General features: G+C 39.9%; 1 protein-coding gene across 1 annotated transcript in view; it reads right to left on the bottom strand.

Moving 5' to 3' along the window:
• sorcs1 (sortilin-related VPS10 domain containing receptor 1) overlaps window positions 1-19,203 on the bottom strand; it is a 215,398-nt gene that overhangs the window by 106,769 nt on the left and 89,426 nt on the right. The window contains exon 2 of the mRNA XM_073464743.1: window positions 72-139. Coding sequence (XP_073320844.1) covers window positions 72-139 — 68 coding nt within the window. The remainder of the gene's footprint in view (window positions 1-71; window positions 140-19,203) is intronic.

Genomic DNA, 19,203 nt, shown 5'->3' with positions numbered 1-19,203 from the left:
TTTTGTCAAACTCATAGTTGCTCGAGGGTTTTCTAGAAATGTTATGAGCTCATGTAGTGGGATAAGCTTACCTCCATAATGAACTCTCAGTCACGCTGTTGAGGTTGAAGTCAAATAGTTTGGTCAGCATCAGAATCACCTGCAGAACAAGAAAAGCATTGCAATCAATATAAAGGCCTATTGACGAAATGTCCCATTAGCAAGTTAAACAGTATCAGTGCAAAATCGACAACAAACAGCGATCATTCAAGAGACCTTTGTATCCATTATTGTAGAAGCATTGTTTTGTTGTCTATTTTTAAAAATGTGGTTAAAGTAATATAAACTGCCCGGAACATCATTGGTAGCCATTTACAGAGCATCAGTGACATCTGTGAAGTGAGATGTCTCAACACAGCCTAAAGGACACTGAGAGACGACACCCACCCAGCCACAGTCTGTTCACCCTGCTGCTATCACCAGACTACAGAGCAGCTTCATTCCTCAGGCTGTGAGAGTCCTGAACTCATCCTCTACACCTCATCATATAAAATAGTTTGTTTTCCTTTTTTTCTGTTACGTAGTGTAAAGGGACTAAACTCAGTTTCATTTTACAACCCTTGTGTTGTAAAATGAAAATAACAGAGCCTTTACCTTTAATTGTTTTTTATATGTCTACTTTATGTTTCAAGTTGAGCTATCCATGGGTTCACATGTTCCTAGGGCCTGATTCAGGCCAGGTCCAATTCAAATTTAGTCCAGGTAGTTCTACATAGTGTTATTTTATTATTTTACCGGTCTGAGTGTAAATAATCAGGTTTCCAACCAAATGTAGTGTACATTTCAACAGAATTTTCAGAAAATCTACTAATGAAAATGTGCATTTCCATCCAGTACTGTTATATGAATATTAGGAGGGTATCAAGATAAACAGCTGCCATCGCCTTTTTCAATTTTACAGAAGAGGGCAGACAAGTGGGTTAGGTGTTGATTTGAGGAAGGTTACAGTCTTCTCATTGATGCACATGGATCTGAGGTTTCCTTCTGCTGCTATTTTTCACTTGAGCAAAAAATATGCCACATGCTCAATGTAGGTTATGATTTTTTCATTAAGAGACTTTCCATTGCACTTTTGGTGCATCACATTTTGGATCCTACTTCATGCCAAAGTGTAAAGTGCAGTATGCAGCGCAAGTGTCATTGACTCACTGATGCAGTTGTAATTTCAGCACCCACGTTGTGTAAGTAGCAAATGTTCTTGCATCCATATGTGCACCCCTGGGTGAGTAGGTCTTAAAATGAGCAGTGACCAGATGCATTGATGGCACATTGCTATCTTCGGGCAGCATAAAGTGATTACGCCATAGACCAACAACAACCTGGTCTAAAGTCAAAGGTGCAGTATTTTTCCTACTATTTAAAGGGCACATTTGCTTAAATTGAGTTGTTGGTGGGACAGAGGCTCCTCAGAGATGGGTTAAATGCAGAGAACAAGTTTCACAGCGTTACAATGAGTATGACTGAATTGACATAGAAAGAATCTTCTCACTATACTCACTGTCAGCTTTGAGCGTGTGATATGTAATATCTATCACGGGAGAAAAATGCATTTTTTGATGTGAGAGAGAGAGTGTGTGACCTGTGAAGAGCAGAAAAAAATGGCATACTGCTTCCCTTTATTGGCAGCTGTCTGTACAGTATGCTGCTGGCTGCTTGGGTTGACCGCATTTTGGATCGCATCGGATTTTCCTTGGGGCTGTTCGCATCAGCTCATTTTGAACCGGTGCAGACCTGTAGTTTTGAGGTATGTTCACCACTGACCTTATCCATAAAAAGTAGAATTTACATATTGTTATCTTGTGTCTCTGTGAAACATTAAAAAATGTCATTTACAAAAATGTAATGTGATTTCAAATAACCAGCTTACCCCACCAATCACATAAAAGTGCACTTGACTTTGTTAGTTTGTGGGTTGTTCCAGCAGGGTTATAAACCTAAATGAGCTCTAACTGTCATTAAACTGTCTTGAAAACCATTAATTATTTTTTAGGGACCTTGATTAGTTTTAATTTTGTGACACCAATCACTGTGTAAGACAAGGCATTCGTCTTTTAAAATGTCTCTGCCAGAATGAAACTCATTCAGTCAACACCAGGGATCTCCACCCACAGCATCCACCATATATACTTCGCATTACTTGATCTCCTCTAATTGTTTCAAACGCATTACTTCATCATATCAAATTGATTCTAAACACTCCACTGTAAATGTTCCTTATTCTGTAAACACCCTTGTGGTGCACGCGATGAGGGAAAAGTGGGTCAGCCAAAGTCTTGAGGGAACAACAGAGGCAGAAACATCATATTTTGCTCTGAGCATAAAAGAAGTAAAGCAGCACGGAAACTCACAATCTATTTACTTTGTGACTGGAGGTGTATTTGAAATGGATAAAATTCCGAAGAAGCAGAGGAGTTGAAAATATCTTTACAAGGAATGCTGCAGTTTCAGTTTAATATACAGTCCTAGTTAAAAGTTAACATAGACTTGTAAAGAATGTATATCATGTCAGAGTTTCAATGATGTCTACAACTCTCGTTTTTTTATGGAATGAGTGGAACGCATACTACTTTGTCACAAAAATTCTCATGAAGTTTGGTTCAATAATACATTTATTATGGGTCTTCTGAAAATGTGACAAAATCTGCTGGAACAAAAATATATATGCAGCAACTTTAATAATATAATATAATATAATAAGTTGCGCAAATCAAATTTGCTTTGTAGCATGGCCTCTTAACTTCTTCTGACTGATTATGATTGATACAGCTGATGACTTCTGACTGAAAACTCTGTGGTCAGATGAAACAAATATTGAGTTGTTTGGCCACAATGAGCAGCAATATGTTTGGAGGAGAGAAGGTGAGGCCTTTAACTCCAAGAACACCAGACCTACTGTCAAGCATGGTGCTGGTAGTATTATGCTGTGAGGCTGTGAGGCAGCTGTGAGGCAGCAGATCTACTGGCAGCAGAAAGAAAGTAAATGGAATAATGAAGATGGAGGATTATCTCTAATCTTCAGGAAAACCTAAAATCATCAGCAGAAGATTGGGTCTTGGGTGCAGTTGGGTGTTCCAACAGGACAATGATCCCAAACACACATCAAGTGGTAAAAAAAATCAGGCTAGAGTTGAGGTTTTGGAATGACCTTCACAAAGTCCTGACTTGAACCCCATCAAGAACATGTGGACTGTGCTGAAGAAACAAGTTTGTGACAGGAAGCCACCAAATTTAGCTGGCTGTCAAAAGCACCTAATTGAGCTGAAAATGTCCAAGAGACATTTAACCAAGTAGTAGAATTACTGTATGAATATTTTTGATCCAGCAGATTTGGTCACATTGTCAGAAGACCTGTAACCAAACTTCATGAATGTTTTTGTGACAAAGTAGTTTGTGTTTCACTCATTCCATCACAGAAAAATGAGAGTTGTAGAAATCATTGGAACTGAAGACTGCCATGATATACATGTTCTGTACAGGTGTATGTCAACTTTTGACCAAAACTGTAATCATATTTAACAGTAATAGTGTTCTTACCTCTCTAGCTCATGAGTTATGTTTCATGTTGATAACACTCTCCAAGGATATTATTGTGTTGATTCTGATTCTGTTATCTGATGACCCTTATGCGTTGTGGGTAACCCACGGCACAGCGGTCAGGTGACATGGTGTGGGCGAAGAGGAGATGCTGCCACTGGAGAAACATCTATCCACATACACTTGTGATGCACTGGAATATCCTTATCTCCAACTTTGCTATCAGGGAAACTCTATTTTCAAGGCAGGCGATGGAGAAATTTCCCTGTGCATGGAGAACAATAAACAACCAAGTCTATACACTTTATATTTGCTGCCTTTAAGTCATGTGCCACGCTGTGCATGGCCAATATCCAACTGTTTCCCCTTGGCCCATCTGCCTTTTGATTTCTGTTACTGCGGCAGCAACCAAGCCTCTGTATGACTTGTGTGACTTTGTGAAACAGCTCCACCAGCATGGGGTTCCTGTGAGTACAAGCAGAACAGATGCACCTTGGGTAGTGGAATTACATTGCCAGGTTGGGGCTCTTGTGATCAAGCTTATTATGTATGCGCTAACATCTGCAGCCCCCAAAACACTGAAAACGTGTGGTGCACTCAGCCAGGGTGTAGCTGGCAGGGTTTTGGAGTGTTGTTGAGGATGTTGTGGAAAATAACCAGCAGGCCAACAACCAGTAGCAAAAAGGCATTGATTAAGAGCAATTCAGGAAGGATTAGCCTGGGGAATGAATAACCTTAAATGTCCGGACTAGACCTTAGCATGCTAATGACTGACCAAGTCCATTTAGCTGCCCAGCTGGAGGCTGAATTCACACTCGCACCACGCAGCTTCTCCCTTTCTCAGTTTTTGCCCACTCCCCTCCTTGTTTTTCTCTCTCGTCAAATCTCAACACCACTTTCTACTGCAAGGCTGCGTGTGTGTGTGCATGTGAGAAAGAGGGGTGAAGGTGAGGCTAATGGTACAATTATGTTTTTAGCATCACTGAGTCACTCTGCTCTGTGTTTGTGTGCCTCTGTGTATGTGTCAGTGTATCCATCTGGATATAGGTGAAGGTGGGGGGGCAGTTATGCTTTTAAAGCTCTGAGTTGCCCAGTAAGGCTGTTTTTGCATGTATATTTGTCTGTGTGCATGGCTTAAAAGGTGTTGCTTTGGCCTCAGATTATGTATGAAGTCCTCTAAAGGGCTGAGGTATAAGCCGGCCTTGGCTTCACTAGTTGAAGGGCAGTGTGCGTATTGGCCCTTCTGTCTGCCACATATGGAGACTATGTAGGCAATCATCAGCAAGTGGCCCTGTCAGATGGGCTCCCACTGGAAAGTGCATATGCTTCACCACTGACCATGCCAATTAGGCCTGTGGGCTTATCCTACTGTAAATACTAAGATGAGGCAAGATTCCCTTCTGCCAAGGCCAGCAGACACGGCCTCTGGACAGACACACACTCGGTTCTGACAGTTTAGGGGTGTGCAGAGGAGCATGAAGGCATCACGTGACATGGGACATAACTGGTGGGCGCTGCTTAACAGTTTGAGAATAGAGATGCAGTGATTACCAGATGTTTTAAATAAAAAAACTGCAGTTACAAGAATGCAGAATTGGGTTTTCAAAAGATTGTTCTGGACCTGTGAGCACCTGCGTTTGTGTGTGTTTGTATAAGGGCTGCGCTGATGAAAAGAGAGAAGATGATATTATAGATGTATATGCCCCAAACAACAACTGGTGAAATCCACTATTGAAACAGTGGAGCCACAGTGTCAAAGACATCCACCTTGAACACAGTAGCTTAAGGATCAACAATCATCCCTACCTGCTGTAGTCAATATAACAAGACAGACCAACAGGAGGAACATTGTTATCTTCTTGGCTTAGTAAAAAGTTCAAGCTGCAATCTGTAGCTTTCTGCACATTTAAACTACAGCATAGACGACAGAGCAGCAAGTGTTGCATGTTTGGTTTCACCTTATTGTTGTTGGTCTGTTGTGAAAATGTCACTAATTGACCAGCTAACATGAAATACAGGGGCTGTCATGAGGGCCTTAGATTAAAGCCTGATCCATTTGGGGGCAAAAGCTGATATTACGTAAATTTATTTATATATCTGCCCATATATTTTTTAAAATGACCCTCAAATGCCTTTATCAAACACTTGTGGAAAAAGATAATTAATGGCATCAGGATATTTTACAGTTTTACATTACTGTCTAAAATGACACTGAAACAGTGTACTTCACTGGAAATTTGATAATTATAAATTAACTCAGGAGGCCGATAGGCCAATATGGCCCAATAATATCCATCTAAGCTTATCAATACATTAACCTCTGTGGTTCTGTGCCTCAGCTGCGTATTTAAAAAGGCCCAGACCTTTTTAAAGTTGCATTAAATAATATGTTTAAAATTGATAATGGATCAAAGGACTTCATGCAATGAAAGGTGTCACTGTGGTGTTGCACCATATACTTGACCTGCTGTTTAAGACGACGACATTTATCTCAACTTACTCTATATGGCTGTGTTTGATGGGTTGTGAATCACCGACATCGATATCGTGCCTTAATAGATGTGTTTGAGAAGGAACATCAGCAAACAGTGTTCTGTTAGACTCAATTAACTCAACCAAGTGCGAGCATTGCAGACAAACGAGCTGGGAGGCTCTCAGAATCGACAGCTTTCCCTTAGTCAGTGCCGCGGACAAACCCACGTCATTCACTTCAGCATTGGACAGCTCCTCTGCGACTTTCCCTACCACCAGGCTAACAGACGGTGGTGCAACTTCAGCACCGGACAGTGCTGCAGGGGTCACAATAGCATCCATCCCTTCACACAGCCACTTCTCCCTCAACAGCTTCAAGGGACTGCGGACAGTATGGGCAAACACCAACTCCGAAGGGCTAAACCCAAGAGACTCCTGTACCACTTCCCTAACGGCAAACATCTGCAGGTGAATCCCCTCATCCCAGTCCTTTTCAAACTCCACAATAAGTGCACAGCATGGTCTTCAATGTCTGGTGAAAACACTCAAGGGAACCCTGGCTCTCAGGGTGATATGCACTGGAATGGCAGTGTCAAATTTTGAGCTGCTTCAGCACCTGACCAAACACATATGACATAAGATTTGAAGCCTGGTCTGTTTGTACCACCTTTGGCAAACCAAACAATGAAAAGAACGTTGTCAAAGCTTTAACAACCACAGGTGTGGTAATCTTACGCAGGGGAAACACCTCAGGATACCCAGCGGACGCACACATCACTGTCAACAAAAACTTGTTACCAACCTTTGTATGTGGCAGTAGACCCACGCAGTCAACCAAAACCTTCCTCTAGGATGAAAGACTGGGAGGCTGCAGTGTCCTGCAGAATCTTTATAGGAACGTTAACACCGCCACATGGCAATGACACAACCCCATCCATAACAAACGGAACAAAGTCCCCCAAATCACTGGACTCAGACACCACGGGTACATCCAGCTCTTTTTCCAGTTTGTTTACCAAAGCTACTGGTTTTGCATTTCGCTTTTTCAACACAGGACAGTTTGCCACAATATGGCCCGTTTTCTTACAGTAGAAGCACATTACATCATCTGTCTCCTTCTCACGGTCCCTCTCGGCCTCTCGGCTCTTTCTCTCAGGCTCTACAGACCATTTTCTTCCACCAACCTCAGACCATCTAGCCAAACCTCTATCCTTTCCAGCAACATTCAGACCATCAGGAGTCTTAATGAAAGGCCGATCCATAAACACAGCCTTGTGAGTGAGGACATATCCGTCCACTAATACCGCGGCTTTAAAAATATCACTAGTTTTATGCTCACTTAAATATGTTGACAGCCTCTCCGGGAGGCAGCTTTTAAATACCCCATCAGCACCAACTGTTTTAACTGCTCAAAATCCCCTACTTCATTAGCTTTGCACCAGCGATCAAACAGAGCCTCCTTCTCCCGAGCAAATTCCATATAAGTCGGATGTTCTTGCTTCATTAATCTACGGAACTTTTGACGGTAGGGTTCCGATACCAGCTCGTAAGCTTAAAGCACCGCAGCCTTTACTTTGTCAAAGTGCAGACTGTCATCCGCCAGAAGTAACGGAAAACTGTCTGCACTTTACCGGTCAAGACACACTGCAACAACAGCGTCCACATTTTTTTTTGGCCATTTAAGCGCAGAAGCCACCTGCTCAAACAAGATGAAATATTTATCAACATCCCCTTCATTAAAAGGAGGAACTAAGTGGTTGTTTTTACTCACGGCAAATTGCAGACTTTGCGGCAGCCTGAGAGGCCACACCAAGCTCTAACTTGCGCAACTGAAACTCAAGCTTTTTAGTTTCAAGATCATTCTGCAGCTCTTTCTCCCTCAAGGACAGCCACTGCAGCTCAACCTGCAACTCTTTAAGCCTAACTGCTTCATCCACAAACTGACTCGACAGCTCGGGAATTTTGGGAGTACTCAGAAACTGCAGCAAGAAACCCTTATCTACGAAGGCAGTATACACCACCGCCTTAATAGCCTGCTTCCTAGATTGTCTCGACACAGCAACCTCGTAATGATCGGCAATTAAGAGCAGATTATCCTTGGTGCAAAGATTAAATACCTCAAGAGTAGGAGCTTCAACAAACTCTGCCAACTTAAACTCCATCTTCATCAGAGGTAACAACACAGCCTACGGCACAAAACCCTGCTGCTTTAAACAGCAACTCACTGCAACGTCAGTAACAAAAGTACTGCAACAAGCAACTACAAAATAACCAACAAAATAACCAACAAAACTGTGTCCACAAAGTTACCCAAACCCCACAAGAGTAACACACAGTACATCTGGCTACTGAAAAAAATTGACATCCAAACTACAGGCTACACAGGTTTACTGCCACTAAGCCAACATCTAGAGGATACACAAAACCCACCTTTATTTAGTTAGTTAGTTTAGTTAGGTTAAATGCAGGGCAACAATTTCACCTTGTTGTACATTGTATGATATGTGATCAAATAAAGATTATTCTTTGTCTTCTTGCTGCTCTCATCTGGTTTCAGTCCATCTTTTGAAAGAAAGTGTCCCGGATATTTGATTTCCTCCAGTCCTACTTTGCATTCATTGCAATTTAGTTTCAGGTTCTTAACCCTGGCTAATCCAAAACTGGCCCTAGTCTCTTATCATGTTCTTTAGTGTCACCCCAATCACCATCAATGTATGTTTCTACACCACCCAGTCCTTCAGAACACCCTTCATTGTTCTATGGAACATTTCTAATGCAGAGTTTATCTCAAGCTCCTCTTTCAGTTTAGCTCTGAGCAGGACTGGAATGTTTCTTGGAGGGTGTACTTTTGGTACTTTAGTCTCTTCTAGCCTTATGGTGTGTTTTCCTGCTAGGCAGCCCAAGCCCCGAAAGACATCTTCATATTCAAAGAGCAAATTCATCTGTTCATCTGTTCATCGTTGTTGACTGCTTCAACTCCACTATTTCTTTTTGATCAGGTGTATTTCTTCACAGGCCTTCAGCCCAGGCCCAGCTTTACCTTTCTTTACACCACAATGAATATGAGCACATACACTTTTTCCCTGTGTTTCACCTGCAGGTTGCATTTTCCTTTTACTGCGATTCTCTGTCTCGTATACATTGATGATTTGACTTTTGTCTTTCTCATTGTCCATGTTTTCCTTAGCTTTTTTTAGCAGGTCGAATGATATTACATTTGCTTGAGCACCTTGAGTCAAGTTTGAAGTTTATTTCTTTGTTCTCCATTTTCACATCTGCAGTCCACTCCTCTGGTTTCTGATTTAGTTTCACTCGTACCTGCTTTATTTGAATGCACTGCACCAATAGCAAGCTGTTTTCCTTCATCACTGTCATTACGCATCCTAGCAAAGTGGTTCATTTCTTCACAGTTTTTGCATTGTTTGCCAAATGCCGGAGAGCTTTGTGGTGCATGTTGATTCTCAAACCTTTGGCATTTAAGTCTTTCCTTTGTCTTTCCTTTGTGCTTTGTGTCTTTCTTTTACTGCATCAACATATTTGCTCTCTTGCACATGATTGTCTTCCTCACACATCTGCTATGCCTTGGTCATTTCTGATGCTTGACAAATGCTTACTTTTTTTCCAAAGATATGTCAACTTCTCACAGCAGGGTCTCTCTCACGGAGTTGGAATTAATCCCACACACTATTCCGTCTCTGATTAGGGACGACTCCAAAGCACCGAATTCACAAGACTCTGCCTTTGTTCTGAGTTCAGTTACATACCGACTGACAGACATCAGTCTCAGTCTCCCTGGACAGACGTGAAAAACATGTATCAGTAATTTGACAAGTTCTCTTTCGGATTGAAGTATGCTTCAGACTTCTGAATTATGACAGCCAAATTTTGTTGTTCATCCTCATTTGCAAAGGAGAATGTGCAAAAACTTTCTCTGGCCACGTGCAGGAACAACGACGACTGTACCTCAGCATCTTTTTCCATGTAGCCCATAGCTTCCAGGTACTGCATAAACCTCTGTGGGAACTTTCTCCAGTTTTACGAAATGTTACCCGACTTCAAGTCAAGTCCAGAGGGCGGGTGTAAACTCTATATTACATCCTATTACTGCATTCTGCCCACTTCTGACACCATGTTGTGTTCTTATTCTAGCCAAGACGCCTGAGTCCCAAAGATGCATTTCAACCAAACTTTACTCAGGATCCTTCAGGAACCAATCACTGTCATTTTAGTACATTTGGCAGAGTGCTATGCTCATTCTGCGGAGTATTACATTATCATTACAACTTCATGGGTAGTATTTGTAAGTACAACCTACACAAGAGCCTGATCTAACTGTCTGGTATGTTTAAAAAACATGAAGTTGCTGATTATGCAGAAGCTTATAAGTCTAACTGAAGGAGTTTAAAGAGAGAAAACTTAACTTTAAAGAACGTCTTTGGTGCAAGCCCTACTTGATTTTTTTCCTTTCTTTTTAAGAACATAATCCTTCCATCAAAATCTGATTCATCGGTTGTTGAAAAAACACTACTTTGGACATGACTTTGGAGGAGACAGAGCACAGTTCAAAGAAAAGACTTGCTTCTCAGAAGGTTCTTTGAGAAGGTTTCCAAATGTCTAAAGAAAAAGTGCAGTGATATTAGCCATGCAAAGGGAAGCCTGAGCTCCGGGTGGGGATCAGTAACAACTGTGTCTGTGCAAAGCTTTAGGTGTTTAAAATATGTCCCCATTATTCCTTTTTAATCAAAAGTATGCCTTTGCTGCTAGCAAACACTGTTATCTTCTATACTGTTTGGTAATTGTCCTTGGATGGAGGAGAGAAAATATCATCATGGATCAAAATACCCAAACATGCATATACAAACAACAATTACCATTTCCTGGGGCACAAGGAGGCAAAATAAACAAATATGAAATGGGTATCGGCACACATTCTGAAACTCCCAGAACAGGAAAATGTGCTGGGTTCATGGTCTGCAGGGCATTATGAACTATTTGTTTTTCTCACATCTCATTTTTGTAATCACGTGAGACCAGATTTCACCAGGGGACAGATCTTTTTGCACTGTTTCATTAAAGGGAAAAAAAGGAGAATGATGCGAGCGCAGAAGATAATGCATAATCAGAGGGACAAAAATAAAGTTTCTTGCCACACAGATTCATTTAATGAAACCGAAAACTGTTTTGCAGCTTTGTTAATAAATTCCTACAGTAATGAAGATTCAGAGAGGGAAAACACTGCAATACACACTGACATTAATGTAAACTAGTTTTACCTGCCGACATTTCCAAATACCTCAAACTGTAGGACTCATGGGGGATCGCTGAGCCTGGAACGCTCCACTCTGTGGATTAGTCTGTCACATGTTCCTTTGGAAGATTCACCACTTGTGCCTATTGCTCATATAAAAGTGAAATATAGCTGGAAACAGGGTGTTCAGGTGTTTGTCACATATCTAAAAATATGTTTTCATTGGCATCAAAACTGATCAAGACCTGTCAGAGGTGCGTATCTCTGGAAGGTTATACTGTATATGCCATAGCATACTAATGTTCAGGCACTGCTTATTAATCAGCAAATAATCAGCCGTCTGTGGCCTCATTTAGTTTGATTTCTTTCAGTCTTCATTAGCAGCTGATGAAAATCATAATTTAAACATGCATAGTGGAGTGTGTTATGCTGTCAAATGATAAAAATCTAATTTCTCCGATATTCTCTCCTGAGATAACAGGAAACATACATTTTCTATTTTCGATTCCATTGCAGATTATTTTTTGATGTGTGATATTTGAAGAGATGCACATAGAATACTGAGGAAGTCTTTGTGACTACCTGCAGTTTCATGTGCTGCGTGTTTGATCCACACCTACCTGTCACCTTTGTTTTGTTCATTTTCTGATGACGATGTGGTTTTAGGATTCCTAATTTTCCTTGATCTTTATCTATTTGCTGCTCCTAATTGGTTGTTAACTCACTTTGTAACATGTAGGTTTTTGTCTCCCCCCAAATCTTGGAGGGATTCAGGGGATTAACATTGTTGCAATTAAGTCTCAGATCTTTCAAGTGTGGAGCTGTGAATGCATTTCCAGACATGAAAGGCTTAAGGAAGACATTAAGGGTGTACTTACTGGTAATATGCATTAAACATATGCAGAGAGATGATTCACTATACATAATGATTGTGTATTGTTAGTTCTTTTGTGATGACGACACAGTATGACAGAGCTACAAGCCCTGCGCTTCATTTCATTTCACACGTTGTTATTAATTATGCATGTGCATTTAAAAAAAAACGTATCTGTGAACATGTGCATGGAAATGTATGAATATGTGAGTGCATAGTCGAAGTGAAATATATCCATGTGTATAAGGGGGCGTGCAAACTAGAAATCATTCCACTTTCACATGAGCAAACATATACTTGCATTCACACATACTATATTTTCACATCCATTTGTCTGTATACTTGATTTTCACACACACATACACTATTTTCACATTTACATATCCCTCAACATATACCAGTGCAGTGCCTGTTTACAACCTTCTTTTTAAAGAATATAGCATATGATGCATTGTTAGAATCCACCTTGAGCAGACATTTGCCTGGGGCCCACACTCCAATAATCCGCCCCTGAACAACACACCCAAGAAAGTTGCAAAGGAGCCAAAGAGGCCATCTGGTCATAAACATTCTGTTGCAGGCAAACAGCACACTCAAATATGACTCTAAACAATCTGAAGCAACAAAAGCAGTATGGGGAGACAGTTACAAAACCTTGAATCAGATTTGATCAGCACTGCCTAATTTTACAGCGGGATCTGAGTTTGGTGAGTAGTGTGTGTTCAGATGATGCTTTCGTCACGCTAGTGGCAGTGTATGTTGTATTATTTAACCTTTAGTAAATGACTGCAATGTTGTTAAAGTGAACTGCATGCAGTTAGCAAAGTTGTTAACTTCAAATTAGGCGTATTAGATGCCTGCATAACCACCGCACTTGGATTGTAATTGCCGGTAACGCGATTAGTGTTATACGATAGTGTAGTTACATAGTTTGAGTTCCAGTGGCAGTGTTCCTGTAGGCTGTCCAATTGTGATTGGTGTTTGGCACAGATAAACATGTTTGATTTCAATGATTTAAAATCCGGATGATTACATCAGTACTTTTCGAACCGGACAACAACAACCAATGAGAGGGGCATCCCAGAACAGCTGATGGTGCTGCCAAGCGACAGTAAACATTCCAGCCCTTGATGCTAGCGTTAGCTAGCATACTGCTGTTGAAAAACCTTAAAATGTCATCTCCAGTTCTCGCGGAAGAAAGGAAAACCTGTGTTACCATGTCTCCCCACTCATTGAGATTCTTTTAACCTTCTACTTTTGTTATTCTCACTGCAACTTACTATGGGTAACAAATTGTTGTACAACGCTAATCTCTAATTTGTTTATGTCTGCTTCCCCATGAGATCACGTGAGAGGGATCAAGTGTGAGTCCAGTTTCAATCTGAATGAAACCAGAGATCTGAAGCCATGACACCACTGCTGAACAAAGCAGTGTTTGCTGTTTTTTCACAATTTGTTAATATTGAACCTGTCACATGTCTAAATTGCACCAAATGCAATACTGCACCTCCTTGGCTCATCTGGCAGAAATTTTAACCACTCCTCTTGAATCAGTGAAGTTCAACTAAATTTGTTAGCGTCCTGTCACAGACTTGTTTCTTCAGCACAGTCCGCATGTTCTCAATGGGGTTCAAGTCAGGACTTTGGGAAGGGCACTCCAAAACCTCAATTCTAGCCTGATTTAGACGTTCTTTTAACACTTTTGATGTATGTTTGGGAACATTGTTCTGTTGGAACACCCAACTGCGCCCAAGACCCAATCTTCTGCTGATTATTTTAGCTTTTCCTGAAGAACTTGGAGATAATCCTCCTTCTTCATTATTCCATTTACTTTCTTTAGAGCAGCAGATCCACTGGCAGCAAAACAGCCTCACAGCATAATACTACCACCACCATGCTTTAATAGTAGGTATGGTGTTCTTGGGGTTATATTATATAATATTAACGTATTGCTGCTCATTGTGGCCAAACAACTCAGTTTTTGTTTCATCTGACCACAGAGTTTTCCTCCAGAAGATTTTTTCTTTGTCCATGTGATCAGCAGCAAACTTCAGTCGAGCTTTAAGTTGCTGCGTCTGGATCAAGAGCTTCTTTCTTGCACAGCAGCCTCTCAGCCCATGTTGATGTAAAACACACTTGACTGTGGACACTGACACCTGTCTACCAGCAGCTTCTAATTCATTGCAGACTTGCTTTTTGGTGGTTTTTGGTTGACTCTTGACCATCCTGACCAGTTTTCTCTCAGCAGCAGGTGATAGTTTGTGTTTTCTTCCTGATGGTGGCAGTGACACAACTGTGCCATGCACGTTATACTTACAAACAGTTGTTTATACAGTTGATCTTGGGACCTGTAGCTGCTTTGATAAGCTCCAAGTGACTTTCCTGACTTGTTCAAATCAATAATGTGCTCTTTCAGATGAATGCTGAGCTCCTTAGACTTTCCCATTCTAGTGTATGTGGCTGAGTCTAGTGGGTGTATCAAACAAGCCCTATTAAAATGGGCCCAGAAAAGTCATCAGCCATTATCAATCATAATCACTTAAGAGGTTAGTTAAGATCATCAGTTAAGTTAAGAGGCCATGCTACAAAGAAATGAAATTTGATTCACACAACTTTCTATAATCACCAAAATCTATTATTCAAATTGTTGTGTGTATATTTTTGACCCAGGAGATTTGGTCACATTTTCATAGTTACTATAATAAACCAATCCAAACCAAACTCTGTCATGATATACTGTACATTACAAGTGTATGTAAACAACCCCCTTCACTAGGGTTGTCACAATATCATTTCTAAATTGAAATTTGATCAAAATGAGGGATCAATTTCAATTATTGTTCTCAAAAGCAGGATCGACAATTCTCGCACTTCTCCGGTTTTTGCAGGTGAGCTAATTCTAGCTGTTGTTATGAAGTACCCTATGGCCATCTAGTGACTCTTCTTTCTGTAATGTGTTTAGCAATTTGGTGAAATATTATTACTTTTAAGGTAATTTAAATGAATTGACCACATGACCATAGTTCCAAAAAATACGGCATATCATCCTTGTCACTATGTCGCCTTGTCTTCTAAAAGAAGAATTTAAAAATGTAAATGACATTTGTCGGGGCACAAAACCAGTGATCTGTTCATCTTTAGAAATAAGACTCAAAAATCTAACATTGGCATAGTTGTCAGTGCTGACAATGTTTAAGTTGACAACTGAATCAGATCCTGACCTTAATATTTAAAGTCAAAATGAATTGTGGATTTGGGGAATAGTGAAGCCCTATCATTCAGACATTCATGAATATACACAACAATAGCACTAGGCAACCTTTGGCACGCTTAACCAGTGGCACACTAGCAATAAGTCTGCAAGATAGTTTTTTGGAAATGTTGCGATGCCCTCTCATCCGCATGCCAAATTAACTCTCTCTAAGCCATTGCCAGTTGTGCAGTCTGTTACTTACAGCAGTTTGATTGCCCCTCACTGCCATCCTCCCTACTCTGTTACTGATTGGCACAAAGCAGATGGAGAAAAAAATATAAAGCTGCCAGAGCTGGCTCGGTGTATAACACTTTGTAAATGAGGGAAAATCACTAAAAGCAGTAGGCTGAAATGTGAACTATTCATATAATTTGTAACCACAGAAAGTAAAATACTGGTCTGGTTTATGATTTCAAGGTGATGTGGATGTTAAGATAAGCATGACAGCCTATAATGCTCTCATATCTAATTACAATGTCCTGATTATGGGAGATTTTTTAAATGTTGCTTTGCAGGTTGCCGTATTGATGAAACAAAAGTACAGATGTGCTGGAGAAATGTTGACGTGGTCTCATAATCAAACTTAATGTTAACCTTAAGGTTGATGTGACTGATTAACAAGACCATTTTAAAATGGCAATTCATGACAAAAAGGTTGTCAACCTCTGCACAATAACATCACATGCACATATTTTTATCTCTTACATATATAATGATTCTACTCACATACCTACTGTCTGAATTCCTGGCATTTTTTTTAACTCTATTTTTTGGGCATTTATCCATCTTTACTTGACAGACAGGAATTAGAGGAGAGAGAGGGCACATCCCATTTCACCTAAATTGCTTCCACGGTTCCCTCACTTGCATCTTTTCCTTGTGTCTTAGTCCCTCCCAGGGCCTAAATCACCATATACATTGGGGGGGACATGTCCCCCCCAATATTCAGATATGCTCAAAATGTCCCCCCCAATATCTATCTGATTAAAAAAAAAAAAAAAAGTCAGGCAACCACATACACATCCCACTGTCCGAAATAATCAATAGCAAAAAAGTCATTTAATCATTATTATAGCTAAACATAAGACATTTTTGATATAGGCTAGTTACTACCGGTTGTAGGATTGCAGTTATGCGTGGTTTGTCCAGATGGTGTTGCCCACCGTACAATACCATGTTGACACACCACCCCATCCAGCAGAATTCATTGCTCGACTGCTGTGGGTATGTCAAACCCTCTCTCTGTTTTTCATTACTTTCAAACATATTTAAAAGTGGAAAATCAGAATGTAGCCTAATATGAATGTTACTAATCGACTATATTAAAGTTGTTGATTATATTTTTTGTTAAGTGTTATGAAAATGTAATTTCATGAATGGTCTTGCAAGGAATAGCCTACTAGCTAGCTGGCTAACATTAGCTAACATTCTGACAGGAATTCTGAGCTAACTCACTAGTATAATGTTAGGCTACATTCCATTTACAGGTATTAGCTAGTGAACAGCCAGAGCAACTAACATGAGGAGAGGAGAAGTTTCCCAGCTCCTATATCGAACCATATTATATTTGTAAGAAAACCCACATGAAGTTTGAGTGTCAATCATTTATGTAGCACGTCAATTTCACAGTGAGTCATCATGAGCAAGAGGAAGAGTGGCAGCGATATAAGACTGTTTTTTGGGCAGCTTCAGAAAAGAAATAAAGTAAGTTCAGAGCAGTGAGAAAATGAGTAATTACCATTAATGTCAAGGAGTCAATATAGTATAATCAAATAGGCTTTCTAGTCTATAATTTACTATGTCTAGTCCAGTAATTTTAAGACAAAATGGGGGACAACCTTGAACAAATTGCAACAGAAGCAAATGCAACTGATTTTATATCCTCAACATGAGGGAAAAAATCCCTGGAGAATCCCATTTCCCAAGTTTCAAAAAAGACCCAAATATAGTCCATTCGCTAGCCTCATTATTTTCCTCACGTGAATAGGGTAAAATGTTTAACCCGCCTTAGATATCACCATGTAAATTACTGAGTTTATTACTTACATTAAGACAAATGAAAAATGTATACAGGCTTTTTGAAATTCGTTGTTAACATGAGCAAACAGTGCATAATCTAATTACTTATGGCTAATTTGCATACATAACACTGCTTCTGTTGCAATTTGTTCACCCAACATAACATAACAGTCCAATGTTAAAGTACAGACTCGTGTTGCCCCCCCATATGTAAAACATGTATAAATATTAGACTTTCTAGTCTATGGTTTACTAATATTTCATCCATGTTCACTGTGGTGTGTTCAGAGTAAGGACAGAGAGAATGAACAAGAGGATGGTGACAGGACAGGGAGAGTGTGTGCTGGTGACATGGAGGTGAGTGAGAAAGGAGCTAATATGAATGGTGAAGACCAACTAATGACAACCTAACAGTCTAATATTAAAGTAAACATATATAAATATTAGACTTTCTAGTGGTTTACTAATATTTCATCCATGTTCACTGTGGTGTGTTCAGAGTAAGGACAGGGGGAGAGAGAGCAGTGAAGGCCCTCCTGCCCAGTGCCCACACAAGTAATACAATGTAATAACATGTAACGCAATGCATTATCATTATGGTAAAAAGAAAAAAAAGGTATATATATATAAGAGAGAAATTTGGTCCCCCCCAATGTTGACTCCATGGTTTAGGCCTTGGTCCCTCCCACCAATAATTCTTGCAGAGACATGAGGAAACCACAGGAGGAGAGAGGAAATCAGGCAATATATTTTAAGAGAAATGAGACATCCTTTCCTCTGCAACGTCATGTGAAGTGACATCCGTTTCTGATGACGTCAGTCGGCTTTAACAGCTGTAGAGATGACTTTGTGCCATGCATTATCTATATATTTTTAATGATAACACAGAACTAATAATTGTTGAGAGATTTAAATAATCAGTAAAGTCAAACTGATGAACCGCATGCATAACTGCGCACAGCTCTTTTAAAGGAGAGACGCACTTATATCGATCACTTTATTTTTCTGATCTCTGGAGAAACTCTACCAGCTGGATCTGTATCTGCTTTGCTGTCTGTTTTTTTGTTTGTATGAGTTCATTCTCACAGTTTTATCTCTCATTAGACATGTCGGGATGTGATGCTCCTGCTGATATCCTGATTATTCATTTTTGTGCAGACGAAGCTTCTGTTAAACACATTAAACTTTATCTGGATTTTTTTGTGGACCCACAACCTTAAAGTTCAAACTGCACCTGTGATTTTCTGTCTGTTACCTGTTTAACAAACAGCTGCACGTGAAGAACAAGCTGCAGTCTGATTTATACTGTGTACTGTGTATTTATACTGTGTACTGTGTATTTATACTGTGTACTGTGTATTAAATACTGTGTACTGTGTATTTATACTGTGTACTGTGTATTTATACTGTGTACTGTATATTAAATACTGTGTACTGTGTATTAAATACTGTGTACTGTGTATTAATACTGTGTACTGTGTATTTATACTGTGTACTGTGTATTTATACTGTGCACTGTGTATTTAATACTGTGTACTGTGTATTTATACTGTGTACTGTGTATTTATACTGTGTACTGTGTATTTAATACTGTGTACTGTGTATTTAGACTGTGTACTGTGTATTTATACTGTGTACTGTGTGTATATTTATACTGTGTACTGTGTGTATATTTATACTGTGTACTGTGTATTTATACTGTGTACTGTGTGTATATTGATACTGTGTACTGTGTATTTATACTGTGCTGTGTGTTTATACTGT

Source organism: Pagrus major, chromosome 1 (genome assembly GCF_040436345.1).
Source record: "Pagrus major chromosome 1, Pma_NU_1.0".
NCBI classification, from domain to species: domain Eukaryota; kingdom Metazoa; phylum Chordata; class Actinopteri; order Spariformes; family Sparidae; genus Pagrus; species Pagrus major.
This window is presented reverse-complemented; position numbering and strand designations above follow the sequence as displayed.